The sequence below is a fragment of the Kogia breviceps genome, chromosome 2, assembly GCF_026419965.1.
Source record: "Kogia breviceps isolate mKogBre1 chromosome 2, mKogBre1 haplotype 1, whole genome shotgun sequence".
NCBI lineage: Eukaryota > Metazoa > Chordata > Mammalia > Artiodactyla > Physeteridae > Kogia > Kogia breviceps.
Genome location: NC_081311.1, coordinates 31,566,436 through 31,586,600, shown reverse-complemented (window position 1 = coordinate 31,586,600; position 20,165 = coordinate 31,566,436). Strand labels below are relative to the sequence as shown.

Sequence of the window (20,165 nt, the reverse complement as noted above, 5' to 3'; positions counted from 1 at the left end):
TCACAGTGTTAAGTTTTCTTGAGCCACACACCCCTTTGGGAATCCAATGGAAGTGATATCTCCCTTGCCCCTCCAAAATGCACATTCACTCAAAATTAAGTGTACAATTCCAGAGGTCCACAGACCCCTGACGCCAGAGCTTCTGGTTCAACTTTGTATACCCAGAGTCTACCACAGGGCTCTGGAATACAGTAAGCTGTCAAAAACTGCTGAATGAACATTTTACAGGACTGGAAAAACTGGCATATTCACCATTAATTAATCAACCATCTACATAAACCAATATTGATTAACTGATCAAACTGGCTGGCAGTATAAACTGTACAATTTTTTTTCTAGATGGCTATTTGGCAACACGTATCAAGAACTGCCTTAAAAATGATTATACCCTTTGATTCAGTAATTCTACTTCTAAGAATTTAACCTAATGAAAGATTCATAGATGCATTAAAATACTTATGTGCTAGTATAGCCAAATGCATTCTTATTTCTAACAGAAAAAAAAAAGCAAAAGCAAGGAAGAAAAGGAAGAAAGAAGAAAACAATAAATATCTTGTCATTGGGAAATGGGGAGAAATTACAATATCAAGTTATAGAATACTATATAAATATATTTTAAACAGAGTAGTTTAACAATATGAGGACAAGCTGATAAGATGTTGAGGAAAAAAAAGAAGAGTAAAAACTAATTTATAAATAACTTATTAAACGAGCCAGCAAGTGCTTAGAACGGTATCTGGCACATAATAAACACTATACAAGTGTTCATTAAATACATTTTAAAAAATCATATATGGAACATGAACCCAATATTTTAAAATTTTAAATAATGTGGATGAATGTAAATATGGTCAGAAAGAAAGAAAAAACTGTTACTGGTATTTATATCCAGGTGATTTTTATATTCTTTACACTTCTCTGTAGTTTCTAAATTTTGTACATTGATCCTATATCACTGTTAAAATCAGAAAAAATATATATACACATACAAAAGAAAGACAGATGTCAATCTGAAAAGAAAACAAAATAAAAAGACAGATGTCAATCTGAAAAGAACAATATTAGCAATGGTTTAAATAAGAACTTATAAAAAGAGCATGCTTATCACATTTGCAGTTAGCACAAAGTTTAAAAAATTGCTAATACCAAGAATTCAAAATATCTAGAGTCAAGATTCAATACAAGATTGAAACTATTTGGTCCAGCTAAAACACTTCAGTTGAAACCAATAGGACAAAATATTGCATCAAGTTCCCAGACTTCCAATTAAACAAGGCAGATTAACCACAAGTGTCTTTTACCTCCTGAAACTCCATTAAAATGTCAATAAAGGAATAAAAAGGATGCAGGCCCATAAGGACAAAAAGAGGATAAGACAGTGAGAAAAGATTTCAATCAATGCTGGGGAAATGGAAGACGGTGAATGACTAATAAGGCATAGGAAACCATAACAGAAGGGACAACAGGATTGTTGTCACAGAACACAGGAGACACTCAGAACTTGGAGGCACCACAGACGTCAAAAGGTAGAGGAGAGAGAGATGTAGGGCTGAACTAGGGGAACTGTATAAAAATATGTTTATGGAGGGGTTGGATGCCTAGGTCCCCTCCTGCACCCATCACACAGCTAGATGAATAGTCTCCTCAACTTTCCCGCTACAGACCAGAGGCACTTTCCCCTAGAGAACTTCAGCAGAGAGGCTCCAGAATCAGGAAGAGCAGGAATAGTAGAATCCAGGGACTGGAAACAGGGTGGGGTTCACCTTAAGCAAAAATCTTCATTCGGGCTGAATGAAAAGAACTGCCACCTCCCAAGCCCTTTCCCCACCCTTTGGCAATCAGGCTTAACTACCCAGCCAGATATCTGGAGGGAAATACTGCATAGTAGTTAAAAGCTCAAACTCTTAATGCTAGGCTGCCTGGGTTCAAATCCTCACTCTGCCACTTTCCACCTGTGAATCCTTAGACGAGGTTGCTTAGCCTCTGGGCCCCAACTTCCTCATCTGAAAAATAGGTATAATACACCTCCATAAGCTTATTCTGAGGATGAAAACAGACTAGACTAAGAATCACTGAACTAGAAATACATAAGGCTCTAAGCAGCCCTTGGCATATCTACATAACTGCAGTACTCTCAACTTACCATTTCAATCTAGAGAAGCAGAAGAAATACTAATAAAATAATTTCACCCCTCTGTTAAGTTGGAATACTCAAGGAAGAGAAAATTCAAGGGAAGATCAATAAAATAAATGGTAGGAAGGAATCCTCTAGAAGTCAACTTTTCAACAATTAATATCCTTCATTATACTGCAAGAACTCTCAAATGAGAGGGAAGGGACTGGGTGGTGACCTCCCTTGCTTAGGAATTACTATTCCAGATCACCTAATGATCATAATGAACCAATTATAATAAAGAACAAGTAGGCACAAACTAGGTGCTAGACAATTTATTAAAAGCTCACCATGTCTTAATAGCTAAGGATGCAACAGTGAACAAGAATGCAACTGTCCCTGCCCCAGTGGAAGTAACTAAATTACTCAGCAGGCTAGTGCAGCAGCTTGAGGATAAATCAAATCCTATACTCAATAAACTAATTTAACATTTCATAATTGCTAATACAAAATTAAGTTGGAAGCACAGACACACACTATGTGCTATTAGTATTCATAACAATAACCATTTCTTGAATGTAAACTATCAGGAACTTTGATAAATGATGTACATGCACTATCTCATTTAAACATGACAATTCTACCAAGTAGATATTATTTCCCTCATTTCATAGATAAGGACAATGAGATCAAAGAGACTGAATACTTTGTCCAGGACTACATAGGTAGGCAGAGGCAGAGCTGAGATGCATCAAGTCTCTCTGACTCTAAAGCACATGTTTTTTCCACTCCACAATGGCAATATTCTAGGAGGTACCCTTGAAAATTATGGGGTAATGATTTCAGGTCTGGTTCAAAGATATCCAATTTAAGTCTGCCCTTTTCATTTAATTTTGTCTAAATGTTCTCAATGCAGCATTTTGTCTAGCGATACTATAAAAACTTTTAGGAAGAAAAAAAACAAAGTTGTGCATAAAACCTCAAAAGGGAGCTTTTAAGGCATCCTACATCTGACTCAAAACTACTGCTAGTTCCCTAAAATAGTCTATTTAGTGACTTTCATTTTACAAAACCATACTAATCCATTTAGCCTGACAGAATCTACTAGGTTAAAAAAAAATTGTGTTTGTATGCACATATAAGTGGGTATGTATATGTATAGTTTTTCCTAGTTTCACAATATTTCCAAAATTTTATTTTTTTACTTGAATGTCTTCAGAAGAACCTTTAAAAATCAAATACTTAAGGGATGAAAGATTAACAATATAAATATTTCTACAGTTTACACAGGAACAGAGGGTTCAAGTTTCCACACAGCATTGGTATGCTGTGATACGCCTTGGGTAATTCATCTCTGGGCCTCCCTAACAGGAAATCAGATGACACAATCTATAAGGTGCATCTCACCTTTAAAATTCTACGATACTATAAAGAACAACCAGGAAACCTCATCAAACACTTTCAAAGCACGATCAACTTTATCTTTGAACGGGGTAAGCAAGGGTCTACAACAGAAAGAGAAATCTAATCAGCATTTACTATTGCATCTGGACCACTTAACGTGGCAGCTTCTTTAGCAGCATATCCATGATGGAGTGTAGAGTTGACAAGACTCCAAGGAACCGCCGACTCTTAGGGAGTAACATCTGGCCAGTTCTGATTCTTTTCATCTAAAGGTGTTTAGTCTGAAAGGAAAATAAATCCCACTTTTATAGCCCATGAAACCCATACCCCTCTATCTAAATAATCTTTCCATCTCAGCCTCAAGAAACTAATAAAGGAATGGTTAAGACAGCTGAATGAGTAATCTTCTTTAGTAAATAAGAGTGAGGATTGCAACAAGTGATGAAATCTGTCCATAGCAGCAAAGCAGGACTTGGGGTTTTTGCCTGTTTTCTCTCTGGTTCCTTTCTAATAAACTAGAAATGTGTACCAAATATGGAAAAGGAGAGAGTATGTGAATAAATGTAGTATTGAGGTTCCCAAATATCACATATTCTAGTCTAACTTTTCTCCTTACCTGTAATTAAATATTTAAATTACCTCATTAAATTAAAACAAGCCTCAGGGCATGTTTACAATAATTCATAAAGTTATAAGCCATGCCACTATGGTTTAAATTTACAACTTAATTTTATAATTAAGCTCCAAGAAATAATACATGGGAAAAAAATGTAAATATGTATACCTATTTTCAACAACAGTAAGAAAAAAAATCCTAAAAACAAGAATAGAATTTAACAAATCAAAATTAAACATCATCTTCAAAATATTATCTTTAAAATATCTCATTTCACATTCTCCTCCCAAAAGGCTAAAAATATCAGAGGTCAGTTACTATTCATTTTATACATGTAGACAATGAAGTCAAAATTGGAGTAAACAACTTTACTAAAATCAATAGAGTAAAACAATTGGATTAAAATTCAAAGCTTCTGATTATAAGATCCATGCTCTATTCAAAAATCAAGACACCTAATCAAAGATCCTCCAAAAATTCAATTACTCAAGCTTCTGCTTACCAGGTTAAAAATGTCCATGCAGGAAATACACACTCTGACAAACTTCACAGAGAAAAATAAAAAATATAAACACACTCATAGGAACTGATAACAAAGAAGATACCTGCATAATAAATAGATAAGGAGGGGTTTTTTTCCCAATTTTAACAAGTCCTTGACTTAAAATTTTAAACCACACAATCTAACAGGTATTGAAGATAAATTAATACAACACTGATAAATACATTGAGCCAATGGTACACGTTTGAATTTGAGGCTTTACACATAATTTTTAAGTATCCATATAGCCCATTACATCCCCACTCCTCTGGAAATTACCTCATTAGGAATCTATGAAGGCCTTCCCTGACCACATGTCCAATCCTTAAAGGATTTACTAGAAAACACTTTTCAGAAATAAATATGTTAAGGAAATGTAATTTTATGAACAATTATTTATTTTATTATTTTATAAATACTCAAAATAAATCTTTGTTAGTTACTAATATACTTTTCTACATGTAATACACTTAACTTAGAGATTAAAACACATTTTAGGGTCTAGAGCAGTGGTTCTCAACCAAGGGCAAGTAGCAATGTTTACAGACTTTTTGGTTGTCACAACTGGAGAGTGCTACTGGCATCTAGTGGGTGCGGGCCAGGGACTCCCCTAAATGTCCCACCCAGTACAGGACAGCCCCCTCAAAAAAAAGAATTATCTGACCCCAATGTCAACAATGCCAAAGTTGAGAAACCCTGGTTTACGATCTAACTTTTATCATAAGGACTATTAAGGTTTACGTACCTTTGAATTTAATATCCAGACCACTAAATTCCAATTCAACTCCTTGAAGTGCTTCTCCCAGAGTTTCATGGTAGTGACTGATGCTTTTTTTTGACCCCACACAGAATGGAAGTGAAAAGTACTTATATGTCTCTTGGCGATTATGGTAGGGCCCAACAGTATTCATCCATAAGACAACTTCCTCTTTATCTTGATACTGAAACCAAAAAAAAAATCAAGTAAGAATATGTTTTTTACAAATCTAATTCAAATTAAGGGAATATTTGTTATTTGTTCTAAACAGAAATGCACTATCTCAGTTTGGGAAGCTCTAAAATAAAATGCCGGAAGCTTGTTTCAAAAGGATGGTCAATGTCTACACATTAAAAATGAAATTCGGTGAATTTTAAAATTATATCCTCTGATTGTGGTCTCAAGCAGATTCACGTTTTCCAAACTTTGTTTTACAGAAGATACTGTTTAAACAAAACCCAATAACCTATAAGAATAATTTTATAATTAATATTTACACTATCAAATAACAATAAACCTAGAATCAACATGATTCACCATGCTAACATGGACAAGGAAGGAGGAAATAAAGTCAATAGCTTATTCAGAACCTCATTTTAATCACTAGAAACTCCAAAAACCTAATGCTGTCAGCAAGCACAAAATTTCACCTCCTTTTTTTCCCCACAGCCATTGATCAAAGTACTAGAGAGGAGAGAAATGACTAAACAAGAGGAAGAAAAAGCCATACTATGAAATCTCCACAGCCCATTCAAGTCATCATTCTATCTTTCCCTTTATCAGCCTGAAAGACAGGTACTGCATGCAAATTTCCTTGAATAAATATGGCTTTACCCATCAGTGAATACTGTATGTAGCTAAACCTGGAGCGTGGTCTGATGACTTTGGGTAGGTGACGTCACCTTTCCAGGGTCCAACGGGGAGGAAGTGCCTAAGATCTCAAGTCTAAAATTCCAATGATTCTATGAAAAGCCATTACCTGAGTAATTTTAAAACTAGTATTCCTAATTAACAATATAAATTAAAGACAACTAACACGTGCAGCTTAAGCCAACTAACAGTGCAGAAGTTAAATCACTCAACAATTATTTACTGAATGCCTACTATGCGCCAATAATTGTGTTTGTTGAGGATACAGCTTTGAACAAGACACGTTCCCTGACCCACTGGAGCTTAGAGCCGAAAGGGAAAGATGGACACTGAACAAGCAATTTTAATAACGTAGGGTGCTGTGCAGCACATAATAGAGGAACCTACCCAACTAGCCCAACTACCAAACATTACCTCCAGTCCTCCATATAAGATAAATAAACATTTTCCATCAAAATCCAACGTCTCCAAAAACAAACTCATCCCACCCAAACCCAACCCCCCAAACTGTTTTTCTAATGGTACAATCCTCTCAGTCATGGAGACTCAAACCCCAAGTCCCCCTGCATTCCAAAAAACACTGACTTGTCTACTCTTATCCAAAGCATCTGCCTCTTTCGATTCATACCACCACCATAGTAGGACTTAGATCTAATCACCTCACCTTCAAACCTAATAAACAACTCATTGTTCATAAGACATCATCCAGGTACCTCATCAAGGAAATAAAAAACTACCCGACTTTTTGAATACATGAGACATGTACCAAGCACAGCATTAGGTGTTAAGGTTATAAAGATAAATAACATACTGTCCTTTCCTTTAAGTAGTTCACAATCCATAGTGGAGCCAGACAAGTAAATGATTAACAATGAAGAAATAAGTGTTACAATTAAGGTAAAAGGGGCTATTGTAGCAACAATAAAAATGATTAATTCTGCTTTGGCAGAGAAGGGTCAGGATGAATAACAATATAGAAAATCATAAGCTGTTTCAAGTGAATTCAGAAAAACAACTGTAGATAACCTTCATGTATGAAGGAACCAATCAAAGGTCTGAATGTATACATAGATACCCATTCATAACTACTCTTATCACTTTAGGGGGTTGACAAATATACATATGCCACCACTCTTCCATCCAATGTTCAAGGTTACACTGCACTAATCAATCAAGGTACTCCTTTCTGCACAGACATAAGTACATAAGTATAGATATATAAATATAGATAGGGATATAGCATAAGAATTCTCAGAACGGTTCTCTAAACCAATCATTATCCACTGAACAGGGCTGGTATTAGAATTGAAACCTGTTCACTGAGTAGAAAGCTCTTGGCATAGTATCATGTACACAAAAAGTACTGAATATGATGAAAAAACACTGGAGAAATGCTGAAATGAAAGTTTATTGGCAACTTAGTGAAAAGTTTGAAGTATGTGCACTGACTGAGATAGCATCCTTTGAGAGAAATAAGAAAGGTGAGGTAACCAAAGGCATCCACTTAGGATTACCACACTGAAAGAGAGGACCTATTCTTGCCATTAATCCTGCTGAGTCTGCAGAAATTTTATAAATGTAACTTGTGAAAATAAACACAAAAACACTTTCTCTATAAATCCTAATACTCATATTCCTTTAAAAATAGACAAAAACTTGAACATAAATACTTGTTAAAACAGAGCATTCATTTATTTCATACAAACACAGGACTAAAATAATTTAAGGGTCACAGTATGTGTTAAACTACACGTTCTGAAGTCACTCATTTTAAACATTCATGAAACCTTAATGGGGTAGTAAAGCTCTGACAACATGATGCAAACTGTACTATAACAAAATGAGTACCATTCTTTAGCCTAGGATTCCTTCTGGGAAGAAGACTGAAATAGGGATTAGAAAGAAAAAAACATATATATATGTAACATAGACACAAACACTCATATATATACACATACACAAACACACACAGATCAGGGTGAATATTAAGGCTAAAACTGTTTCTTTTCTATTAATCCTTATGCAGACCACAGTCAGATTTCATGAACTTAAAATGTTTACTTTTCATTATAGTTCTTATTTATCCCTGAGAATAAGTGTTCCCAAGACAAGATCAAGGGAAGAGTTCTTTTTCAAGAAAGAAAGAAAACGTGTCTTAAAATATCTTGAAATTAGAAAATACCAAATGGAAGAAACTTTTAAAGGAGAAAAGCCTTTCCTTTCCCTAAGCTGCCAGGAAAGTCCCTGGGCACCCCCAACTCAGCGGGAAGACAGCAACAGGTAAGGCTCTTCCCTCCACCCTTGGCTGAAAGGCTAGTCTAATTTGCTTTCAAAACATTCCACAACGTCCTAGCAAGCTCTTTTAAAATACTTTCCTCAGAAAAACTCTGAGTTGCCAATGACACGGAGAAAGATGGAATTTTATAACTTACCTGCAGAGTGTAACCAGAAGGGGAGAGAAAAAAATCAAGCAGGCACAGCAGTGGATGAGGAGATCCCTGAGCATGGGGGTGGCTCCTTCCATGAGGCCTCCCTGGGAAGCAGCCAAAGGACAGGAGGCCAATTCAGACTACCTGCATTCCTCACTTCACCGTTCCATTCGTTTCCAGTTCTCAGAAGTTTCACTGTTACACTCATCTTCTGCACTGGCCACTCCAGCCAAAATGGCTTATAACATTGTCTTCCTTTCCTTTCCTGCTCCACCTTGTTTCTAACGTCATTCCCCCAAGTCTATAATGCCCCCCTCCTACCCACCAGGCCGATTTCTACTTATCCTTCAGAACTGCCCAAATCCTCCTTTCTCCAATCCTCAGGTCGAACTTTAACTGACCAATCACTAACATGCACATGCTTACCATCTTTTGGGATAGTATCGTTATTAGCCAAAACTTAATAAGCACATACCATGCACTGGGCATAGTTCTAAGGTCTTTATATAAACATTTAATCTCTCAAAGCTCTGTAAGACAAGTCCTATTATTTCCCCCATTTTACAGATTCAAACAAACTAAATAGAGATGTTAAATAATTTGTCCAAGATCATTCTAACATTAGTATCACATTTACAAGCTTAGGACTACATTTTTGCTTATCCCTAGTCAGCTTCATTAACTGAAGAGCAAAAACTAAATGAAGGAATTGGGAAAAATACAGCTGTACAAAGCACCTAAGGAAGTGCTGAATGCTGAACAACTTTTCTATTTGAGCCTTTAATCTGCCCTAAGGAAAAAAACCTTCCTAAGAAGCTCCTTGTCCTCTGATCTCAAAAGGAATGAACTTCATTCTCAAGAAGTCACCAATGTTGGGTCTCTCATTTAAATACTGTTTATGTGCTGGGTAAGTGTAGGTACAGAAGTTTCCCTCTTTGATAGAGATCATGAATTACTTTTCCTCAGAAGGAACACTTCAGGAGATGTTGTTACTGAATTTCTCGTGTAAAATCCGAATAAAGAAATCAGAATTTATGTAGACAGGCAAAGGACTGAGGGCTCAGACTAAGCACCCAAATGCCATCATTTTTATGGGATGAGGGGAAAGATATATGCTTACTTTAAAATACATATCTGAGAAAGCAAACTCCAGTTCAGAAAAATATTTCAGAAATCATAATCTCAATGTCTTTTAATTATTTAAAACACATACATCAGAATTCTAATACATATAAATAATTAGTGTATTTTTGGATAGTCTCTTGAGATAACTGCTCTCTCCCTCTCAAAATAGCTTTGTACCTAAATAAACTTTTAGTCTACCATACAGTATAGCTGAAAATAGGACAATGAATTATGACACTTCCTAAAACTAGATCCATATTAAAGCACTCACAAATTCACTTGTAGTAAACAGCTTATCCTCCTTATAAATCTTCACATATGTTTTACTAGTTCCCATACTCCCGACAAAGACTAAAGGCTTCCATTTGCCTAAGTAAAGCAAACAAAACATCTTTTTTTTTAGCCAGTAGTGTAATAGTGCTTATGGCAAAGGTTGAGAGTAGGCTATCCTAGGCACAGATTGGGTTCTTTCAACATTACCTACCAGAGATACAATGGGCCACAAAGAAATGGGGTTTTAACCTAGGTAAATCACAACAGGCATCCCCAAGACTATGCATCTTAAACGAAGAATCGTCTGTGTTTGTTCACTGCTTTAAGCGGTAGGGTTATCATGCTTCCAACACTGCATATTCTTATTCCTGGTGGATCCCTAATTACTCAAGTCACTCAACAAGCACTGAATAAATACCACTTGCTGTGCCAAGCACAGAGCCTGGCATGTGACAGACCCAGAAAACAAAATTTTTGATTTTGTGACCTTGAGAAAACAGAGCCAAAAAAAAAAATTCAAGGCTCTAGTGTAAACCATAAAATGCTTTTAAGATTCTTGTGCCATTGATTACTGGTCTTTTGGCACTGACATTTTTACATAGTATTACTATGGAAATTATATGTTCAAGACAGGTAGAAAAAACGACTAGAAATCAGGTAGCTCAGACTCTTTCTGTGGCCCTGGGCCAACCACTGGGCCTCTTCAGGCCAACAGGAAAATGAGTGTTGAATTCAATGGTCTCGAGTCTTTCCAGTTCTAAAATTCTATGATTCTCAATTTGCAATCCTGTTAATGGAGTCCTTTGGAATCTTAGGAGACATGATAATCTAACTCTAGATGTTTCCAAGTGCTCCAACTGTCAGAAAACCAAATAAGCATAAGCCATACCCTATACATCTTTCACTCACTCTAAAGTGTTCTTTTTATGATCCTTCAATCACCTATTAAGAGCCTGTCTTTCATGAAAGTGCTCTTTAATTTTTATTTAAAACAGTATGTTTGGGACTTCCCTGGTGGCTCAGTGGTTAAGAATCTGCCTGCCAATGCAGGGGACACGGGTTCGAGGCCTGGTCCGGGAAGATCCCACACTGCTGCGGAGAAACTAAGCCTGTGTGTCACAACTACTGAGCCTGCGCTCTAGAGCCTGCGCACCACAACTACTGAGCCTGTGTGCAGCAACTACTGAAGCCCGTGCTCCGCAACAAGAGAAGCCACCGCAGTGAGAAGCCTGTGCACCGCAACGAACAGTAGCCCCACTCGCCGCAACCAGAGAAAGCCCACGCACAGCAACGAAGACCCAACACAGCCAAAAATAAAATTAATTAAAAAAAAAAACCAGTATGTTCTGTAATTCATATATGATTCAACCTTTAAAAACTGAAAGGAACCCGTTTTTATATATTCTACATGTGTATATACTCTAGCACATTCCCTTCTCATTACTCTTCTGAGAATATTAAGAGCATTGGATATATAAGCACATAAAAAATGCCATATGAGTCAAATGGTCAGCTGAATCCTAACTCAGTAGGTAAAGTAAGAGAAATCAAGGGCTTTCTGGAACTGTATGAAGTAGTCAGCTGCTCCTTCTCAGGACCAGCTACAGAATTTGTGGGGCCCAGCACACAATGAAAATGCAGAAAGTATTAAGAATTTCAAATGGTGACAGCAGAGCATTAAACCAAGCAGTCTTTATGTCTTACACACATTAAGAGACTGCAAGGGTCACATGCCCACTGCAGCCCTGTCCCTCTTTAATGCTAACCCAAACACATCCTCAGTAACAACCCACTATGGAGCTAAACTTACCCAAACATTTAAGCACTTAAAAATACTATCAATACAGAGAATTATTCAATTTAATGCCAAATGTATTACTATCCTATTTTTAGGATAAAAGGCCGTAGAGCATATCCTATGAGAGCGCAGAACACTATTAATTCAGTTTGCCTGAGTTCAAATCCTACCTCTACCTGTACTGGTTGTGTGGTCTCAGGCAAGTTACTTAACTTCTCCAGCATCCTTTTCCTCATCCATTCAAAGGACATAAGACCACTCACAAGATTATCAATGTATGTTTAAAATATGAGTTAATACATATAAAGTACTTAGAATGGTGCCTACCACATATTGCTACAAAAACCCTATTAGTTATCATTTCTATCTGGAAACTGTCTTCATAGAAAGTTAATCTAAAGAGCAAACTTTAACTTCTAAAGATTGTTCTTTAATTAATAATCCAATTCCACAAGTATTTATTAAACACTTACTCAGCAACCTTCCCTTGACAATTTTTCTCCTCCTTCAGTATCATTCTGTCTTCATTAGCTACTTCTGCCTTCTTGGTGGAAAAAAAAATTCACTTTACCATAGCCTTTTCAGTATTATTATCTGCTTGAGGTGAATGCCTAGTTTTCAAGGAATATTTTCAAGAAAATTGTAAGAAATAAAATATTTGGGCTAACAGCCAAAAAATATATGAATGACAAATTTTTTAGGTATATTAATGCTACTCTTCCTATAATTTTTAAAATAATAGGTAACCAAGTGAGAGCAGTTCAATGTAAACATGACTGAAATAAAATGGATTCTAAATTTTTTTGTCCAACAATTCTCTCATACGTGTCACATTCTCTCAAAAACCTTTTATCCAATATTTTATATTCAATTTCTGGCTAAAAAAATGTAAATGTTAAAGAGAAACTAACACACCATTGTAAAGCAATTACACTCCATAAAGATGTTAAAAAATTTTTTAATGTTCCTGGCAATAAAATTTCAATGAAATTGGCGTTTACATTTTAAATCTGTAAATTAATCTAAGACCTTTTTATTCACCCCAATTTGTGAAATTTTAATTAATATGTACTTTTCCCTATTACAGCAGTTTATATAAAACACGAGATAAAAAAGTAAAATACTACTCTTAAGCTTATATGCCTGTATGGTGGAACTATACTTGAGACAATTCTGAGTTTTACACAGCAACTTTCCTTAAGTGTTCAAAAAATTGTTAAAATATTAGTAACCACTGGCTAAAAGAATGCCCATTGGAAATAAACACTTCTTACACTTTGAGACAAGTTACTTGACGGAAAAAACAACAAGAAAGCGTTTTTAACTGTTTAACCTGTGAACAAAATTATCTTAAGGTGAAAAGTCACAAATACAGCACAAAAACATGTCACCAGCTCAGGACTGTGTCCCTTAAAAAATATACAGGTAAGAAGTTTCTGGCTGTGACTGAAAGTACAAACGCCAAAGGTTTAGAACTGTTGTTAGCTAAAATAAGAGCCCAGCTAACCTACCAACTAGAGAAAATTACTCTGATTGCTTCATTTCCTCACTTGTCAGGAATGACAGGAGACTTGCAGATTTAGAACCACACAATCTCTCAAGCAAAATCGTATCATTAATTAGTTAAGGTCTAAAAGCACAACTACTCACAAGCACCCTCTAATTTACATGACTTTACTGCCCTGCTCAGATCTACCTTTCAGAAAGCCACCGACTTACATCCCTAAGTGAAAGTCACTAGAGGAGTCGTTAACATCCAAGCTTTGATGTGAAAAAAGCCAATAAACAGCCACTCAATTTTAGGCCAAATGCAAAAGAGACTGTTCCCAGCCAGACAAGAGGACTGGGAAACTCAAGACCCCTCACAGTCAGAAGCCGCCTAGTTAGAGACTACAGGGATGGACGCCTCATCTAGGTGCCAAGAGGGTGAAGAGAAAGTTACAAGAAAGGCCTCGCAGGCGGGTGCGTGTGGCTGAGTGCCTGTACACGTGTAAAGTGCTCTTCACCCCAAGTTTATCAAGGCTGTCCCCACGCCAGGATTATAATCCGGTTTGGGCAGGAGGGGGAAGAAAAGGCCGGTGAGCACCATAATAAACTGGTGGGTATTTCCTGGTTACTGTAAGACGGGTAATACGTAGTGCATCAATCTTCCGCCGTGTCGTAGTCCCCAGCAGCCCGGGCGCTGCTCTCTTTCCTGGGGGGCACCAGCTCCGAGCCTGGCTGCCTGCGGCCCCCACTCCCGCGGCCAAGCGAGCCCCGACCCTCGGACCCCGCTTCTTTCCCGTCTCCCAGGGCCCCTGGACCCAGGGGTGCGGCGCCATTTAGGTCCGGGTTGGGGAAGGAGGCCCAGGCACTTAGGGAGGGAAGTCCTGTCCCGGGAGCGCATGGAAAGGCCTCCTCCCCGCTCCCGGGGTTCCTGCTCCGCCAGGCCCAACCGGAAGGCGCCCTCGGGCGGCCGCGGGGCTCGGCCGGGCCGCTGGGCCCTCCAGGCCGCGCCGGGTCCGCCGAGGCGGTGGGCCGGGGGAGAGGGCGGAAGCGGCCGTACCGGCCGGGAGCAGTTCTCACCGTGTGCTCGTGCTCGTCCGCCCGGGCCCGGGGCAGCAGCAGCAGCAGCAACAGCGCGGCGGCCGCCGCCACGCCGGGAACACCCGGCAGCGGCCTCATCCTCCGCGCTCCCACCGGCCCGCCGCCGGCCCACCGACTCCTCCTCCTCCGCCGCCGCCGCCGCCTCCGCCGCGGCCGATTCGCATCCACGGGGCGCGGACAGACGCACGGGGGCCCGGGCCCAGCCTTTGCTCCTCTGCGCCGCCGCCGTCACCGCCCGCTCCGGAGCCTCCCCCGCCCCCCGGCGCCTCCTTGCCTCTTCCTCTGACTCAGCCACGTCATCCGGCCACCCCGGCACACGCCGGAAGTGCCTCGCGATGCGGGGCCGCAACCGCCGCCGGCTGCCCCGCCCGAGAAGCGCGACCCCGCAGCCCTGGAGGACCGCGCGAGGGCCCGGCCCTCCCGCCGGCTGCCCCTGGGTCGCGAGAGAGGCGGCGCGCACAGTGGCCCCGGCCTCGCGCCCCTCGCGGGTGCCTGGCCCGCATCGCAGGGCCTAGGCCGCCTCCATTCAACTAGTGCGACCTAGGTCAAAACGCTTTACTCCTCCTGGCCTCATTTTCCTCTGCTGTGAAGTCGGGTAATGGTCTGACCTGCCGCCTCTCGGTGGGGTCGGATCAAGTAGCCCTCGCAAGGAGCTCGGCTCCCTCCGGGAATGAATCACCAGCTCTATAATCGTCATTAAGGGAGATTGTTAAACCGGTATCGGGTTGGATGAGTGTCTTAAAGTCAGTGAATATTTACTGAATATTTATTTAAATCTTGTTGAAATTATTGTTCGTTTATTTATTGTTTGTTTGTTGGGTCTCCAGTGCACAGATATAAACACCTCTTAGAATCTAAGTTTTTCTCCTAAGCAGAGATCCTGTTCACTGACCTATACTAGAACTGTGTCAGGCCCATAGTGGAAACTCAGAAGATATTTGTTAAATATATACGTGAATATGGCACCACCATCTACACAGTCCTCTAAGCCAAAACTCTGGAACCTGGATTCGGGTGGTCTCCATCTCTCAGCCATCAGCAGGCAACAAGTTCTAGCATTTGTTATCTTAGAAATGTATCAAGAATTTATTTTTCCTCTCCTGTGCCAATAATAGCCAATCTTCTACACCTCACTCACTATGTATTACAGCAGCCTCCTACCAGGATCCCTATCACCAATCTTCCCTCCCTGTTTATCCTCCCCAACAGGTGCCAATGAGTCTTCAAGAAAGAAACCTGATTATATCACTCTCTTGCTTAAAACACTCGAATATTGTTTACATATATCAAGGAATCACAGCTAAGATTTTCATCTGCCAGGCACTATTCTGAGTACTTCACATGTATTGACTCAATCCTTAGGTGCAACAGGCACTGTGAGTTATGTTCATTTTACAGCAATGATCGCTGAAGCCCCGGGGGGTGGGGGGGGGTTAAGTGATTGCTGAAGGACTGGATCCAAGCATCTGGTTCCAGAATCAGTGTTTCTTACTACTCATGGACTACCATCCATACAGTCATTTTAAGAAATGAAATAGAGGGGCTTCCCTGGAAGCCCCTGGTGGTGCAGTGGTTAAGAATCCACCTGACAATGCAGGGGACACGGGTTCGATCCCGGGTTCGAGCCCTGGTTCGGGAAGATCCCCAAAGCGGAGTAACTAAGCCCGTGTGCCACAACTACTGACCCTGTGCTCTAGTGCCTGTGAGCCACAACTAGTGAGCCCTTGTGCTACAACTACTGAAGCTCACACGCCTAGAGCCTGTGCTTCGCAACAAGAGAAGCCACTGCAATGAAAACCCCGCGCATAGCAGTGAAGAGTAGCCCCTGCTCACCACAACTACAGAAAGCCTGCGTGCAGCAATGAAGACCCAACGCAGCCAAAAAATAAAATAAATAAATTTTTAAAAAGAAATGAAATAGGCTTGTATGTACTGGCATGGAATGATAGCCAAGAGATCATTTTAAGTGAAAACACTTGAAAATATAGGGTATGATTCCATTTTGAATGATATTAGTCTACCCATAGAAAACAATCTGAAAGATGATGACTCAAATCATTAACATTGCACATACCTACAAATATTTGCACGTGAGTATGTGCTACATGTGTAATCAGGAAAAAAAATCCTTCCAGGAGTAAAGTATACTCCTGTTAACATGCAGCTGCAGAATCGGATCCCAATTTAATCTCCTCAGCTTCACCTCCCACTGATCTCTTCTACCTCAGGCTATAGCCCTATATTTCCCAAATACACCAGGTTCTTTTATACCTCTGTGCCTTTGCTCTTTTTTTTTCTTATTGGAATATAGTTGATTTACAATGTTGTGTCAGTTTCTGCTTACAGCAAAGTGAATCAGTTATACATATACATAACCACTCTTTTTTAGATTCTTTGATTTCCCTTTGCCTGGAATGGAAATGAATGGACAAACTTTGCTGCTCGTTTTCCAGGCCTAAATGAATGACCTCTTTAGTGAAGCTTTGCATGATGCCTTCAGGAAGTTGAGCATCCCTTCTTCAGGATTCCAGTTGCATTTATGTCATAACTACCATAGTCCCATTTCCTCTTCTGTACTACATTCTGACCTTTGTTGATGGCAGCCAACAAAGTACTGTACTACTATTTGTTTATATCTGTCCCAGCTGCTGGGACAGTGCTTGTCACATCATAGACATTCAATAACTATTTACTAAAGACATTCATAAGTAAAAGGTCAAATCGCATAGAAGGATTTAAAGAACACTTTCTAGATAGTCTAAGAGGCATCACAAGGCAGTACATGATTAATTGCTGAATGAATCATATGTCAGTAATTGCAACAGAAATCAGAGGAGGCATCTTATACATCTTTGTATATCCCCCAGAGCACCTAGCACAGTGACTTGCTCATAGTGGAAGCTCAGTAAATGCTCCGTGAATGAATAATCACAGTTTTGAATCAAGTGATGATGGGCAATTGAAGAACAAGCAGTGTAAATGCTGAATTAAGATGGATGAGTAGTTTCTTGCTTAAACATCCATCACCAGCCTCCACAGATTTGAGGCAGTAAGCATTTGCTAGGTGTTGTCAGGAGCTCTAGGTTAGCAATTACCTGGGGGTGGGGAGGACACAAGAAAAAGTATGAAGTATTCATTTGGGGAGTGTAGACCTAAAACCAGGAAACATTACACACATAGAAGAGAACAGGGATTACAGTGTACAAAAAAAGAACTGCACAAAATGTGACAAACTCCGCAAATGTTTGATAGGCAATAGGAGCAATGGGCAACACTCTCACCACTATTATTCAACATAGTTTTGGAATTTTTAGCCACAGCAATCAGAGAAGAAAAAAATAAAAGGAATCCAAATCGGAAAAGAAGAAGTAAAGCTGTCACTGTTTGCAGATGACATGATACTATACATAGAGAATCCTAAAGATGCTACCAGAAAACTACTAGAGCTAATCAACGAATTTGGTAAAGAAGCAGGATACAAAATTAACGCACAGAAATCTCTTGCATCCCTATACACTAATGATGAAAAATATGAAAGAGAAATTAAGGAAACACTCCCATTTACCATTGCAACAAAAAGAATAAAATACTTAGGAACAAACCTACCTAGGGAGACAAAAGACCTTTATGCAGAAAACTATAAGACATTGATGAAAGAAATTAAAGAAGATACCAACAGATGGAGAGATATACCATGTTCTTGGATTAGAAGAATCAATATTGTGAAAATGACTATACTACCCAAAGCAATCTACCGATTCAATGCTATCCCTATCAAAGTACCAAAGGCATTTTTTACGGAACTAGAACAAATCATCTTAAAATTTGTATGGAGACACAAAATACCCCGAATAGCCAAAGCAGTCTTGAGGGAATAAAACAGAGCTTTTCAGGAATCAGACTCCCTGACTTCAGACTATACTACAAAGCTACAGTCATCAAGACAATATGGTACTGGCACAAAAACAGAAATATAGATCACTGGAACAGAATAGAAAGCCCAGAGATAAACCCACACACCTATGGTCAACTAATCTATGACAAAGGAGGCAAAGATATACAATGGAGAAAAGACAGTCTCTTCAATAAGTGGTGCTGGGAAAACTGGACAGCTACATGTAAAAGAATGAAATTAGAACACTCCCTAATGCCATACACAAAAATAAACTCAAAATGGATTCGAGACCCAAATGTAAGACCAGACACTATAAAACTCTTAGAGGAAAACACAGGAAGAACACTCTTTGACATAAATCAGAGCAAGATCTTTTTTGATCCACCTCCTAGAGTAATGGCAATAAAAACAAAAATAAACAAATGAGACCTACAGAAACTTAAAAGTTTTTGCACAGTAAAGGAAACCATAAACAAGAGGAAAAGACAACCCTCAGAATGGGAGAAAATATTTGCAAATGAAGCAACTGACAAAGGATTAATCTCCAAAATTTACAAGCAGCTCATGCAACTCAATATCAAAAAAACAAACAACCCAATCCAAAAATGGGCAGAAGACCTAAACAGACATTTCTCCAGAGAAAATATACAGATTGCCAACAAACACATGAAAGGATGCTCAACATCACTAATCATTAGAGAAATGCAAACCAAAACTACAATGAGGTATCACCTCAGACCAGTCAGAATGGCCATCATCAAAAAATCTACAAACAATAAATGCTGGTGAGGGTGTGGAGAAAAGGGAATGCTCGTGCACTGTTGGTGGGAATGTAAATTGATACAGCCACTATGGAGAACAGTATGGAGGTTCCTTGAAAAACTAAAAATAGAACTACCGTATGACCCAGCAATACCACTATTGGGCATATACCCTGAGAAAACCATAATTGAAAAAGAGTCATGTTCCACCATGTTCACTGCAGCACTATTTACAATAGCCAGGACATGGAAGCAACCTAATTGTCCATCGACAGATGAATGGATAAAGAAGACATGTCACATATATACAATGTAATATTACTCAGCCATAAAAAGAAACGAAATTGAGTTATTTGTAGTGAGGTGGATGGACCTAGAATCTGTCATATAGAGTGCAGTAAGTCAGAAAGAGAAAAACAAATACCGTATGCTAACACGTATGTATGGAATCTTTAAAAAAAATGGTTCTTAAGAACCTAGGGGCAGGACAGGAATAAAGACACAGACGTAGAGAATGGACTTGAGGACACAGGGAGGGGGAAAGGTAAACTGGGACGAAGTGAGAGAGTGGCATAGACAAATATACACTACCAAATGTAAGATAGCTAGTGGGAAGCAGCCGCATAGCACAGGGAGATCCGCTAGGTGCTTTGTGACCACCTAGAGGAATGGGATAGGGACGGTGGAGGGAGATGCAAGAGGGAGGAGATATGGGGTTATATGTATATGTATAGCTCACTTTGTTATAAAGCAGAAAAAAGTTACGTCTGGAAAGTTCTGAAGTTTGCATTGATTATTTACACTGATTGGCATTTCTCTTCAAGACTAATATGAACTTACTAAAACATGAAACAAATTTCCCACTGTTCTCAAAAAAAAAAAAAAAAAAAGAGCAGTGGGCAAGGAGAAAAAAGTAGACCCTATTTTGGTGGAGTATTTGGGAAAGTTTAATGGAAGGAAGAGCATGTAGGGCCATTAATTCAAGGAATATTTACTG

General features: G+C 39.2%; 1 protein-coding gene across 1 annotated transcript in view; it reads right to left on the bottom strand.

Annotated features, from left to right (window-relative positions):
• The window catches only part of TM9SF3 (transmembrane 9 superfamily member 3), a 77,237-nt gene extending 62,498 nt beyond the window's left edge, over positions 1–14,739 (bottom strand). Inside the window, exons 1-2 of the mRNA XM_059054510.2 lie at positions 14,492–14,739; positions 5,420–5,615 (exon numbers count right to left, since the gene is read on the bottom strand). Coding sequence (XP_058910493.1) covers positions 5,420–5,615; positions 14,492–14,590 — 295 coding nt within the window. The 5' untranslated portion in view covers positions 14,591–14,739. The remainder of the gene's footprint in view (positions 1–5,419; positions 5,616–14,491) is intronic.
• Between the last annotated feature and the right edge of the window lie 5,426 nt (positions 14,740–20,165).